General features: G+C 57.2%; 1 protein-coding gene across 1 annotated transcript in view; it reads left to right on the top strand.

Moving 5' to 3' along the window:
- Positions 1 to 13,914, top strand: part of LOC143770375 (fish-egg lectin-like) — a 135,304-nt gene that overhangs the window by 26,060 nt on the left and 95,330 nt on the right. The window contains exon 2 of the mRNA XM_077259976.1: positions 957 to 1,228. Coding sequence (XP_077116091.1) covers positions 1,192 to 1,228 — 37 coding nt within the window. The 5' untranslated portion in view covers positions 957 to 1,191. The remainder of the gene's footprint in view (positions 1 to 956; positions 1,229 to 13,914) is intronic.

Genomic DNA, 13,914 nt, shown 5'->3' with positions numbered 1-13,914 from the left:
TTCAGCAGTGCTGGCTTCTCTCCCCTTTTTGCTTCTATATTGGTATGTGGCTGACCACCACTGTTGCCGCGCACGCTGGGTCATATGCGCCATTCTGTCTGGGTTCACTATGATTGATAGGCTGCTGTGCACACACACACAGCAGCCCTGCCCTGCCTCAGGCTCTAGTTAATTAGGCAGCTGTGCCTCAGCCAGTTTCATCCTTTAACTTTGGTGTTGGTTTGGCAGTGTGGAGGCCAGATCTGATATGTCTGCACAGGACCTGATCGGCCTCTATCCGCGCTCGCCTTCCTGGCACTAAGGGAGTGATCCTGTCAATGCTCCAGGTACAGTTTGTCATGTAATGTTATGTAATGTGGTCTGTCCTTTTTTTTTTCTTTTTTTCTCACTCTCTATACATTTAAGAGGCCGTAATGGCACAATGTAAATAAAAAAACGTAGAGTTAGGACTGCCCCATTATGAGATTGCCGTGAAGTGGCGAGGTAGCTCAAAGAATTGATCAATTATTTGCTAAATATCTCATATTTGAAATACAGTCAGAATTTATTATGTGCATGTGCACTTTAGATATTGCGTTTTGACCTTCAGCAGTGCTGGCTTCTCTCCCCTTTTTGCTTCTATATGGGTATTAGAAGAGTTATAATATATTGGGTAATGCATAATGCAAAAAAGTCCCTCAAGACAGAAAAACAGAGTTTCGAGCATCCTCAGCATTTTTGGAACCCCACAAAAGTCTCTGTTGACTTGTTCTTGGACGCCAGTTGAAATCAAGTTGCAGCTGATTGGGGAAAAAGCCACTTCATGCAAAAAAAAAATGGGAAAGCAAACAATTTGATTTCAGCAGTTTGCTTGAATTTGGTCAGGAAATTTGATTCCCATCAATATATGATGTTCCTTACCCCAATGCATAATAAACCGATCTCGCCACCAATGACCCCTCCTGTCCTTTTCACAGCTCTGTCCGGAATCGTCCTTCAGTGCCTGAAGTTCTCTACTTGACTTTCACTCTGTGTCGGTGTTTCCGGTGTTGAGTTGACTTCCAACATCACAATATTCATTACTCGTGGACGTGGTTTAGTCAGGTGAAGAACACACCAAGACATCAGAGGAGGACTACTCAGCACTGGAAGGCCCTGCACAGAGCTAAGGCGTCACCTCAAGGTGAAGTGAAAAACAACAGCTGGAGCTTGATGGAGGACCAGTTTAAGGACTGTGTCAAAGGAACAGGTGACTGTCAAATTGAATATCAATTTCTTTTTTGAAGCCCATTTTTCGATCCTCTAATTTCAGTAAAATGGCAAAATATTTGAAAAAATGCAATTGCCCTCCATCTGATTTGTTCACTGGACCAAAAGTAAGAACAATTTTCGGTGGAGAAAATCATTTTGATCATTGAGGATCTCTATGCTATGTGTCCCTATATGATCAGCAACCTGTTGAGTAATTTTTCCTACATTTTGACCATAACCATCTATTGCCAACTACCATTCATTTCTTAGATCTGACAATAAACCTTATAAAAAATTTGGCATTTTGGTTTTTTTTTCTTACCTGTCACAGGCTTCCACCTGTTGTCCTGATATCTGAAGACGTTACTATAGTTGTTGACCCCCCAGACTCCAGCTGGTCAGACAGACACATGAATGAGCTGCCCGGGAACTTGCTGCCAAATGCCATTGACATAGTTGAAGATCTGTCCGGCATCATTAACTCCCCACACTTGTCCGGCACCGGCATCGATCTGTTTTAGGTTTCCTGGTATCAGGACACATTGGTAATCTAGAAAACAAAAATATTTTGAAAAAAATCATAAATATTATACAAATTATGCACTTCTGTTCCGTATAGATAGAAGTTGGGCCCTAATAAATAATTTCTTCTGGTGGGCTCAAGTATGACCCAGTCTAGATAACAGATATGTGGAGTTGTATGTTGGGACTGTCACACTATAGTCCTTGGAGTACGCTAGTGTCTGGAAAGGACAAGAAAGGTCCTTATGGTACTCTAAAGGCCCCTATATCCATTAAGATTGGCCAACAGTGTGATGTGTCTGGTGGTCATTTGATTATATTGAGGGAGATAAGGATTTGACACATCGGATTTCCAATGGATCAATCCTCTCCAAGAGATAAGTCGATGCCAGGAGAGCCTCGTAGAGAACACATGTGCTCAATCGAGTTGAATGTTCCAAGGTATGGGGAACTCGGGAGAGAGAGTTGTTGGACAAACAATGGTTCAACAATTCGTTTGGCCGGCAGCCATCTCTTCTCTTTCATGCACAGGAGTGTTCCTACATTCTCTATGTTCTGAGTCTCCTACGGCAGCAACTTATCCCACCAAGAACTAAGGGATCGACAGTCCAAAATTGGACATGTTGGACCATTATCTCTGCCGACCTGTCGGGGGAACGTTGGTTGGACCCCAAAGGTATTAGACGTCCAGCCAAGCCACTAATATCGACAGGTTTACCTGACCTTAGTCTAATGTGTATGGAGGGACTTGAGAGGTTTTAAAATTATCATGAGATGATCCCAACTATTACAGGGGTAGATAGGAGAAAAGATACAATCCAAAAACACAACGGTATAACAAATGCAACCTCAAGCTTGGTTAGTAATGGAAAAAAGTATAAGATCGAGCAAAGGAAGAAGAAGGTCTTACCAAGGGCAAAAGTAGTGGCTCCTGCGCACAACAGGATCAGGCTGAGGATGAAGCTCATGGTGACCGGAGATGGAGTCAGGGAATGTCCTGGGCTATAAACTCAATCCTATTTGTACAAGACCCCCGGCTCCTCCTTAAACTACAACCACCTCACTAATGGTCAGAAGGACAGGGCAGGAGATATCGATCTACTCCTTGAATGAGTCCTTTCTGTCTTCATAGTCAAAGTGATTTAGAGTAATTTTTTTTTACTTTATTTTTACTTAATTTCAGCAACTTATTTGTTTACATTAGTGTTTTATTATGTGAATATATTTCTTTACCTTTAATCTAGTATTAGATTAACCTGTTGTATTTACTGTATTTATTTTTGTCTTGGTTTTATTCTTATTATACGTTTTTATATAAAGTTTATTGAATGCATTATATAAAAATATATCCATTAAAAAAATGCTACAAAAAAAACTGCAATACAAGTGATGGAAAAGGTAGGTTTTTTTTCTTTGTTTGTAGAGAATCAAAATATTATTATTATGGTGCTTGAACCTCCTAGGTTCAAGCAACATATTGTAATCCGATTTCTTATATTTTATTATTATTCTTCTCCGCGTTTTCCGCAATTAATGCGGCCCGAACCGCTCGGCGCAGAGACCCCGTTCAGGCGGCGTTTCGAAGGCCTCGGTGGGGACAGGTGTGCTATGACTTTTATAGTCGATCCGATATGTAGATTTTATTTAAATCGCATTTTTTTAAAAAAAATTTCCCATAGGAAATAATGGCGAACTTTCCATTACCCCCAACTTGACCTTCCAAAGATGGCAGCTATGCAAATGTACGGCGTCCATTTTAGGACATGATCATTTATCAAAGTCAAACATCAGAATAAAGTGACTATGACACCCTCTCGTCCCGTGTGTGAAAAGTAAGTGCCCCCCCCGGCCCCGTGTGTGAAAAGTAAGTGCCCCCCCCGGCCCCGTGTGCGAAAAGTAAGTGCCCCCCGGCCCCGTGTGCAAAAGTAAGTACGCCCCAGTCCCCGTGTGCAAAAGTAAGTGCGCCCCCGTCCCCGTGTGCAAAAGTAAGTGCGCCCCCGTCCCCGTGTGCAAAAGTAAGTGCGCCCCCGTCCCCGTGTGCAAAAGTAAGTGCGCCCCCATCCCCGTGTGCAAAAGTAAGTGCGCCCCCGTCCCCGTGTGCAAAAGTAAGTGCGCCCCCGTCCCCGTGTGCAAAAGTAAGTGCGCCCCCGGCCCCGTGTGCAAAAGTAAGTGCGCCCCCGTCCCCGTGTGCAAAAGTAAGTGCGCCCCCGTCCCCGTGTGCAAAAGTAAGTGCGCCCCCGTCCCCATGTGCAAAAGTAAGTGGGCCCCCGTCCCCGTGTGCAAAAGTAAGTGCGCCCCCGTCCCCGTGTGCAAAAGTAAGTGCGCCCCCGTCCCCGTGTGCAAAAGTAAGTGCGCCCCCGTCCCCGTGTGCAAAAGTAAGTGCGCCCCCGTCCCCGTGTGGAAAAGTAAGTGCGCCCCCAGCCCCGTGTGCAAAAGTAAGTGCGCCCCCGGCCCCGTGTGCAAAAGTAAGTGCGCCCCGGTCCCGGGTGTGGAAAAGTAAGTGCTCCCCTGGTCCCGAGTGTGGAAAAGTAAGTGGCCCCCCTGGTCCCATGTGTGAAAAGTGCTGCTGTAAAGCTGGCAGCGCTGTTCAAGCACCATGTATTTCCTTCAGGAAGTGCCCATCTAGTTATTATGGTGCTTGAACCTCCTAGGGTCAAGCAACATATTGTAATCCGATTTCTTATATTTTATTATGGTGCTTGAACCTCCTAGGTTCAAGCAACATATTGTAATCCGATTTCTTATATTTTCTTATTATTATTATTATTATTATTATTATTCTTCTCCGCGTTTTCCGCAATTAATGCGGCCCGAACCGCTCGGCGCAGAGACCCCGTTCAGGCGGCGTTTCGAAGCCCTCGGTGGGGACAGGTGTGCTATGACTTTTATAGTCGATCCGATATGTAGATTTTATTTAAATCGCATTTAAAAAAAAAAAATTCCCATAGGAAATAATGGCGAACTTTCCATTACCCCAAACTTGACCTTCCAAAGATGGCAGCTATGCAAATGTACGGTATCCATTTTAGGACATGATCATTTATCACACGGCCCCGTGTGCAAAAGTAAGTGCGCCCCGGGCCCGTGTGCAAAAGTAAGTGCGCCCCCGGCCCCGTGTGCAAAAGTAAGTGCGCCCCCGGCCCCGTGTGCAAAAGTAAGTGCGCCCCCGGCCCCGTGTGCAAAAGTAAGTGCGCCCCCGGCCCCGTGTGCAAAAGTAAGTGCGCCCCCGGCCCCGTGTGCAAAAGTAAGTGCGCCCCCGGCCCCGTGTGCAAAAGTAAGTGCGCCCCAGGCCCCAAAAGTAAGTGCGCCCCCGGCCCCGTGTGCAAAAGTAAGTGCGCCCCCGGCCCCGTGTGCAAAAGTAAGTGCGCCCCCTGCCCCGTGTGCAAAAGTAAGTGCGCCCCCGGCCCCGTGTGCAAAAGTAAGTGCGCCCCCGGCCCCGTGTGCAAAAGTAAGTGCGCCCCCGGCCCCGTGTGCAAAAGTAAGTGCGCCCCCGGCCCCGTGTGCATAAGTAAGGGCGCCCCCGGCCCCGTGTGCAAAAGTAAGTGCGCCCCCGACCCCGTGTGCAAAAGTAAGTGCGCCCCCGGCCCCGTGTGCAAAACTAAGTGCCCCCCCGACCCCGTGTGCAAAAGTAAGTGCGCCCCCGGCCCCGTGTGCAAAAGTAAGTGCGCCCCCGGCCCCGTGTGCAAAAGTAAGTGCGCCCCCGGCCCCGTGTGCAAAAGTAAGTGCGCCCCCGGCCCCGTGTGCAAAAGTAAGTGCGCCCCCGGCCCCGTGTGCAAAAGTAAGTGCGCCCCCGGCCCCGTGTGCAAAAGTAAGTGCGCCCCCGGCCCCGTGTGCAAAAGTAAGTGCGCCCCCGGCCCCGTGTGCAAAAGTAAGTGCGCCCCCGGCCCCGTGTGCAAAAGTAAGTGCGCCCCCGGCCCCGTGTGCAAAAGTAAGTGCGCCCCCGGCCCCGTGTGCAAAAGTAAGTGCGCCCCCGGCCCCGTGTGCAAAAGTAAGTGCGCCCCCGGCCCCGTGTGTAAAAGTAAGTGCGCCCCCGGCCCCGTGTGTAAAAGTAAGTGCGCCCCCGGCCCCGTGTGCAAAAGTAAGTGCGCCCCCGGCCCCGTGTGCAAAAGTAAGTGCGCCCCGGTCCCGGGTGTGCAAAAGTAAGTGCGCCCCGGTCCCGGGTTTGGAAAAGTAAGTGCTCCCCTGGTCCCGGGTGTGGAAAAGTAAGTGGCCCCCCTGTCCCGTGTGTGAAAAGTGCTGCTGTAAAGCTGGCAGCGCTGTTCAAGCACCATGTATTTCCTTCAGGAAATGCCCATCTAGTTATGGTGCTTGAACCTCCTAGGTTCAAGCAACATATTGTAATCCGATTTCTTATATTTTATTATTCTTCTTCTTCTCCGCGTTTTCCGCAATTAATGCGGCCCGAACCGCTCGGCGCAGAGACCCCGTTCAGGCGGCGTTTCGAAGGCCTCGGTGGGGACAGGTGTGCTATGACTTTTATAGTCGATCCGATATGTAGATTTTATTTAAATCGCATTTAAAAAAAAAAATTTCCCATAGGAAATAATGGCGAACTTTCCATTACCCCCAACTTGACCTTCCAAAGATGGCAGCTATGCAAATGTACGGTGTCCATTTTAGGACATGATCATTTATCAAAGTCAAAAATCAGAATAAAGTGACTATGACACCCTCTCGTCCCGTGTGTGAAAAGTAAGTGCACCCCCAGACCCGTGTGTGAATAGTAAGTGCACCCCCGGTCCCCTGTGTGAAAAGTAAGTGCCCCCCCGGCCCCGTGTGTGAAAAGTAAGTGCCCCCCGGCCCCGTGTGTGAAAAGTAAGTGCCCCCCGGCCCCGTGTGTGAAAAGTAAGTGCCCCCCCCGGCCCCGTGTGTGAAAAGTAAGTGCCCCCCGGCCCCGTGTGTGAAAAGTAAGTGCCCCCCGGCCCCGTGTGTGAAAAGTAAGTGCCCCCCGGCCCCGTGTGTTAAAAGTAAGTGAACCCCCGATCCCCTGTGTGAAAACTAAGTGCCCCCCCGGCCCCGTGTGTGAAAAGTAAGTGCCCCCCCGGCCCCGTGTGCAAAAGTAAGCACGCCCCCGGCCCCGTGTGCAAAAGTAAGCGCGCCCCCGGCCCCGTGTGCAAAAGTAATGGCGCCCCCGGCCCCGTGTGCAAAAGTAATGGCGCCCCCGGCCCCGTGTGCAAAAGTAATGGCGCCCCCGGCCCCGTGTGCAAAAGTAATGGCGCCCCCGGTCTCGTGTGCAAAAGTAATGGCGCCCCCGGTCTCGTGTGCAAAAGTAATGGCGCCCCCGGCCCCGTGTGCAAAAGTAATGGCGCCCCCGGCCCCGTGTGGAAAAGTAATGGCGCCCCCGGTCTCGTGTGCAAAAGTAATGGCGCCCCCGGTCTCGTGTGCAAAAGTAATGGCGCCCCCGGTCTCGTGTGCAAAAGTAATGGCGCCCCCAGCCCCGTGTGCAAAAGTAATGGCGCCCCCAGCCCCGTGTGCAAAAGTAATGGCGCCCCCGGCCCCGTGTGCAAAAGTAATGGCGCCCCCGGCCCCGTGTGCAAAAGTAATGGCGCCCCCGGCCCCGTGTGCAAAAGTAATGGCGCCCCCGGCCCCGTGTGCAAAAGTAATGGCCCCGTGTGCAAAAGTAATGGTGCCCCCGGCCCCGTGTGCAAAAGTAATGGCGCCCCCGGCCCCGTGTGCAAAAGTAATGGCGCCCCCGGCCCCGTGTGCAAAAGTAATGGCGCCCCCGGCCCCGTGTGCAAAAGTAATGGCGCCCCCGGCCCCGTGTGCAAAAGTAATGGCGCCCCCGGTCTCGTGTGCAAAAGTAATGGCGCCCCCGGTCTCGTGTGCAAAAGTAATGGCGCCCCCGGTCTCGTGTGCAAAAGTAATGGCGCCCCCGGTCTCGTGTGCAAAAGTAATGGCGCCCCCAGCCCCGTGTGCAAAAGTAATGGCGCCCCCGGCCCCGTGTGCAAAAGTAATTGCGCCCCCGGCCCCGTGTGCAAAAGTAATGGCGCCCCCGGCCCCGTGTGCAAAAGTAATGGCGCCCCCGGCCCCGTGTGCAAAAGTAATGGCGCCCCCGGCCCCGTGTGCAAAAGTAATGGCGCCCCCGGTCTCGTGTGCAAAAGTAATGGCGCCGCCGGTCTCGTGTGCAAAAGTAATGGCGCCCCCGGTCTCGTGTGCAAAAGTAATGGCGCCCCCGGCCCCGTGTGCAAAAGTAATGGCGCCCCCGGCCCCGTGTGCAAAAGTAATGGCGCCCCCGGCTCCGTGTGCAAAAGTAATGGCGCCCCCGGCTCCGTGTGCAAAAGTAATGGCGCCCCCGGCCCCGTGTGCAAAAGTAATGGCGCCCCCGGCCCCGTGTGCAAAAGTAATGGCGCCCCCGGTCTCGTGTGCAAAAGTAATGGCGCCCCCGGTCTCGTGTGCAAAAGTAATGGCGCCCCCGGTCTCGTGTGCAAAAGTAATGGCGCCCCCGGCCCCGTGTGCAAAAGTAATGGCGCCCCCGGCCCCGTGTGCAAAAGTAATGGCGCCCCCGGCTCCGTGTGCAAAAGTAATGGCGCCCCCGGCTCCGTGTGCAAAAGTAATGGCGCCCCCGGCCCCGTGTGCAAAAGTAATGGCGCCCCCGGTCTCGTGTGCAAAAGTAAGCGCGCCCCCGGCCCCGTGTGCAAAAGTAAGCGCGCCCCCGGCCCCGTGTGCAAAAGTAATGGCGCCCCCGGCCCCGTGTGCAAAAGTAATGGCGCCCCCGGCCCCTTGTGCAAAAGTAATGGCGCACCCGGCCCCGTGTGCAAAAGTAATGGCGCCCCCGGCCCCGTGTGCAAAAGTAATAGCGCCCCCGGCCCCGTGTGCAAAAATAATGGCGCCCCCGGCCCCGTGTGCAAAAGTAATGGCGCCCCCGGCCCCGTGTGCAAAAGTAATGGCGCCCCCGGCCCCGTGTGCAAAAGTAATGGCGCCCCCGGCCCCGTGTGCAAAAGTAATGGCGCCCCCGGCCCCGTGTGCAAAAGTAATGGCGCCCCCGGCCCCGTGTGCAAAAGTAATGGCGCCCCCGGCCCCGTGTGCAAAAGTAAGCGCGCCCCGTGTGCAAAAGTAAGCGCGCCCCCGTCCCCGTGTGCAAAAGTAAGCGCGCCCCCGTCCCCGTGTGCAAAAGTAAGCACGCCCCCGTCCCCGTGTGCAAAAGTAAGCGCGCCCCCGGCCCCGTGTGCAAAAGTAAGCGCGCCCCCGGCCCCGTGTGCAAAAGTAAGCGCGCCCCCGGCCCCGTGTGCAAAAGTAAGCGCGCCCCCGGCCCCGTGTGCAAAAGTAAGCGCGCCCCCGGCCCCGTGTGCAAAAGTAATGGCGGCCCCGTGTGCAAAAGTAATGGCGCCCCCGTCCCCGTGTGCAAAAGTAAGCGCGCCCCCGGCCCCGTGTGCAAAAGTAATGGCGCCCCCGGCCCCGTGTGCAAAAGTAATGGCGCCCCCGGCCCCGTGTGCAAAAGTAATGGCGCCCCCGGCCCCGTGTGCAAAAGTAATGGCGCCCCCGGCCCCGTGTGCAAAAGTAATGGCGCCCCCGGCCCCGTGTGCAAAAGTAATGGCGCCCCCGGCCCCGTGTGCAAAAGTAATGGCGCCCCCGGCCCCGTGTGCAAAAGTAATGGCGCCCCCGGCCCCGTGTGCAAAAGTAATGGCGCCCCCGGCCCCGTGTGCAAAAGTAATGGCGCCCCCGGCCCCGTGTGCAAAAGTAATGGCGCCCCCGGCCCCGTGTGCAAAAGTAATGGCGCCCCCGGCCCCGTGTGCAAAAGTAATGGCGCCCCCGGCCCCGTGTGCAAAAGTAATGGCGCCCCCGGTCTCGTGTGCAAAAGTAATGGCGCCCCCGGTCTCGTGTGCAAAAGTAATGGCGCCCCCAGCCCCGTGTGCAAAAGTAATGGCGCCCCCGGCCCCGTGTGCAAAAGTAATTGCGCCCCCGGCCCCGTGTGCAAAAGTATTGGCGCCCCCGGCCCCGTGTGCAAAAGTAATGGCGCCCCCGGCCCCGTGTGCAAAAGTAATGGCGCCCCCGGTCTCGTGTGCAAAAGTAATGGCGCCCCCGGTCTCGTGTGCAAAAGTAATGGCGCCCCCGGCCCCGTGTGCAAAAGTAATGGCGCCCCCGGCTCCGTGTGCAAAAGTAATGGCGCCCCCGGCCCCGTGTGCAAAAGTAATGGCGCCCCCGGCCCCGTGTGCAAAAGTAATGGCGCCCCCGGCCCCGTGTGCAAAAGTAATGGCGCCCCCGTCCCCGTGTGCAAAAGTAATGGCGCCCCCGTCCCCGTGTGCAAAAGTAATGGCGTCCCCGTGTGCAAAAGTAATGGCGCCCCCGTCCCCGTGTGCAAAAGTAATGGCGCCCCCGGCCCCGTGTGCAAAAGTAATGGCGCCCCCGGCCCCGTGTGCAAAAGTAAGCGCGCCCTTGGCCCCGTGTGCAAAAGTAAGCGCGCCCCCGGCCCCGTGTGGAAAAGTAAGCGCGCCCCCGGCCCCGTGTGCAAAAGTAAGCGCGCCCCCGGCCCCGTGTGCAAAAGTAATGGCGCCCCCGGCCCCGTGTGCAAAAGTAATGGCGCCCCCGGCCCCTTGTGCAAAAGTAATGGCGCACCCGGCCCCGTGTGCAAAAGTAATGGCGCCCCCGGCCCCGTGTGCAAAAGTAATGGCGCCCCCGGCCCCGTGTGCAAAAATAATGGCGCCCCCGGCCCCGTGTGCAAACGTAATGGCGCCCCCGGCCCCGTGTGCAAAAGTAATGGCGCCCCCGGCCCCGTGTGCAAAAGTAATGGCGCCCCCGGCCCCGTGTGCAAAAGTAATGGCGCCCCCGGCCCCGTGTGCAAAAGTAATGGCGCCCCCGGCCCCGTGTGCAAAAGTAAGTGCCCCCCGGCCCCGTGTGTGAAAAGTAAGTGCCCCCCGGCCCCGTGTGTGAAAAGTAAGTGCCCCCCCCGGCCCCGTGTGTGAAAAGTAAGTGCCCCCCGGCCCCGTGTGTGAAAAGTAAGTGCCCCCCGGCCCCGTGTGTGAAAAGTAAGTGCCCCCCGGCCCCGTGTGCAAAAGTAAGCACGCCCCCGTCCCCGTGTGCAAAAGTAAGCACGCCCCCGTCCCCGTGTGCAAAAGTAAGCGCGCCCCCGTCCCCGTGTGCAAAAGTAATGGCGCCCCCGTCCCCGTGTGCAAAAGTAATGGCGCCCCCGGCCCCGTGTGCAAAAGTAAGCGCGCCCCCGGCCCCGTGTGCAAAAGTAAGCGCGCCCCCGGCCCCGTGCGCAAAAGTAAGCGCGCCCCCGGCCCCGTGTGCAAAAGTAAGCGCGCCCCCGGCCCCGTGTGCAAAAGTAAGCGCGCCCCCGGCCCCGTGTGCAAAAGTAATGGCGCCCCCGGCCCCGTGTGCAAAAGTAATGGCGCCCCCGGCCCCGTGTGCAAAAGTAATGGCGCCCCCGGCCCCGTGTGCAAAAGTAATGGCGCCCCCGGCCCCGTGTGCAACAGTAATGGCGCCCCCGGCCCCGTGTGCAAAAGTAATGGCGCCCCCGGCCCCGTGTGCAAAAGTAATGGCGCCCCCGGCCCCGTGTGCAAAAGTAATGGCGGCCCCGTGTGCAAAAGTAATGGCGCCCCCGGCCCCGTGTGCACAAGTAAGCGCGCCCCCGTCCCCGTGTGCAAAAGTAAGCGCGCCCCCGTCCCCGTGTGCAAAAGTAAGCGCGCCCCCGTCCCCGTGTGCAAAAGTAATGGCGCCCCCGTCCCCGTGTGCAAAAGTAATGGCGCCCCCGTCCCCGTGTGCAAAAGTAATGGCGCCCCCGTCCCCGTGTGCAAAAGTAATGGCGCCCCCGTCCCCGTGTGCAAAAGTAATGGCGCCCCCGTCCCCGTGTGCAAAAGTAATGGCGCCCCCGTCCCCGTGTGCAAAAGTAATGGCGCCCCCGTCCCCGTGTGCAAAAGTAATGGCGCCCCCGGCCCCTTGTGCAAAAGTAATGGCGCACCCGGCCCCGTGTGCAAAAGTAATGGCGCCCCCGGCCCCGTGTGCAAAAGTAATGGCGCCCCCATCCCCGTGTGCAAAAGTAATGGCGCCCCCGGCCCCGTGTGCAAAAGTAATGGCGCCCCCGGCCCCGTGTGCAAAAGTAATGGCGCCCCCGGCCCCGTGTGCAAAAGTAATGGCGCCCCCCGGCCCCGTGTGCAAAAGTAAGCGCGCCCCCGGCCCCGTGTGCAAAAGTAAGCGCGCCCCCGGCCCCGTGTGCAAAAGTAAGCGTGCCCCCGTCCCCGTGTGCAAAAGTAAGCGCGCCCCCGTCCCCGTGTGCAAAAGTAATGGCGCCCCCGTCCCCGTGTGCAAAAGTAATGGCGCCCCCGGCCCCGTGTGCAAAAGTAATGGCGCCCCCGGCCCCGTGTGCAAAAGTAATGGCGCCCCCGGCCCCGTGTGCAAAAGTAAGCGCGCCCCCGGCCCCGTGTGCAAAAGTAAGCGCGCCCTTGGCCCCGTGTGCAAAAGTAAGCGCGCCCCCGGCCCCGTGTGCAAAAGTAAGCGCGCCCTTGGCCCCGTGTGCAAAAGTAAGCGCGCCCCCGGCCCCGTGTGCAAAAGTAAGCGCGCCCCCGGCCCCGTGTGCAAAAGTAAGCGCGCCCCCGGCCCCGTGTGCAAAAGTAAGCGCGCCCCCGGCCCCTTGTGCAAAAGTAAGCGCGCCCCCGGCCCCGTGTGCAAAAGTAAGCGTGCCCCCGGCCCCGTGTGCAAAAGTAAGCGCGCCCCCGGCCCCGTGTGCAAAAGTAAGCGCGCCCCCGGCCCCGTGTGCAAAAGTAATGGCGCCCCCGGCCCCGTGTGCAAAAGTAATGGCGCCCCCGGCCCCGTGTGCAAAAGTAATGGCGCCCCGTGTGCAAAAGTAATGGCGCCCCCGGCCCCGTGTGCAAAAGTAATGGCGCCCCCCGGCCCCGTGTGCAAAAGTAATGGCGCCCCCGGCCCCGTGTGCAAAAGTAAGCGCGCCCTTGGCCCCGTGTGCAAAAGTGCACGCCCCCGGCCCCGTGTGCAAAAGTAAGCGCGCCCCCGGCCCCGTGTGCAAAAGTAATGGCGCCCTTGGCCCCGTGTGCAAAAGTAAGCGCGCCCCCGGCCCCGTGTGCAAAAGTAAGCGCGCCCCCGGCCCCGTGTGCAAAAGTAAGTGCGCCCCGGTCCCGGGCGTGCAAAAGTAAGTGCGCCCCCGGCCCCGTGTGCAAAAGTAAGCGCGCCCCCGGCCCCGTGTGCAAAAGTAAGCACGCCCCCGGCCCCGTGTGCAAAAGTAAGCGCGCCCCCGGTCCCGTGTGCAAAAGTAAGCGTGCCCCCGGCCCCGTGTGCAAAAGTAAGCGGGCCCCCGGCCCCGTGTGCAAAAGTAATGGCGCCCCCGGCCCCGTGTGCAAAAGTAATGGCGCCCCCGGCCCCGTGTGAAAAAGTAATGGCGCCCCCGGCCCCGTGTGCAAAAGTAATGGCGCCCCCGGCCCCGTGTGCAAAAGTAATGGCGCCCCCGTCCCCGTGTGCAAAAGTAATGGCGCCCCCGGCCCCGTGTGCAAAAGTAATGGCGCCCCCGGCCCCGTGTGCAAAAGTAATGGCGCCCCGTGTGCAAAAGTAATGGCGCCCCCGGCCCCGTGTGCAAAAGTAATGGCGCCCCCCGGCCCCGTGTGCAAAAGTAATGGCGCCCCCGGCCCCGTGTGCAAAAGTAAGCGCGCCCTTGGCCCCGTGTGCAAAAGTGCACGCCCCCGGCCCCGTGTGCAAAAGTAAGCGCGCCCCCGGCCCCGTGTGCAAAAGTAATGGCGCCCTTGGCCCCGTGTGCAAAAGTAAGCGCGCCCCCGGCCCCGTGTGCAAAAGTAAGCGCGCCCCCGGCCCCGTGTGCAAAAGTAAGTGCGCCCCGGTCCCGGGCGTGCAAAAGTAAGTGCGCCCCCGGCCCCGTGTGCAAAAGTAAGTGCGCCCCCGGCCCCGTGTGCAAAAGTAAGTGCGCCCCCGGCCCCGTGTGCAAAAGTAAGTGCGCCCCCGGCCCCGTGTGCAAAAGTAAGTGCGCCCCGGTCCCGGGCGTGGAAAAGTAAGTGCGCCCCGGTCCCGGGTGTGGAAAAGTAAGTGCTCCCCTGGTCCCGGGTGTGGAAAAGTAAGTGGCCCCCCTGGTCCCGTGTGTGAAAAGTGCTGCTGTAAAGCTGGCAGCGCTGTTCAAGCACCATGTATTTCCTTCAGGAAATGCCCATCTAGTTATTATTATTCTTCTTCTTCTCCGTGTTTTCCGCAATTAATGCGGCCCGAACCGCT

The sequence above is a fragment of the Ranitomeya variabilis genome, chromosome 4, assembly GCF_051348905.1.
Source record: "Ranitomeya variabilis isolate aRanVar5 chromosome 4, aRanVar5.hap1, whole genome shotgun sequence".
NCBI classification, from domain to species: domain Eukaryota; kingdom Metazoa; phylum Chordata; class Amphibia; order Anura; family Dendrobatidae; genus Ranitomeya; species Ranitomeya variabilis.
This window is presented reverse-complemented; position numbering and strand designations above follow the sequence as displayed.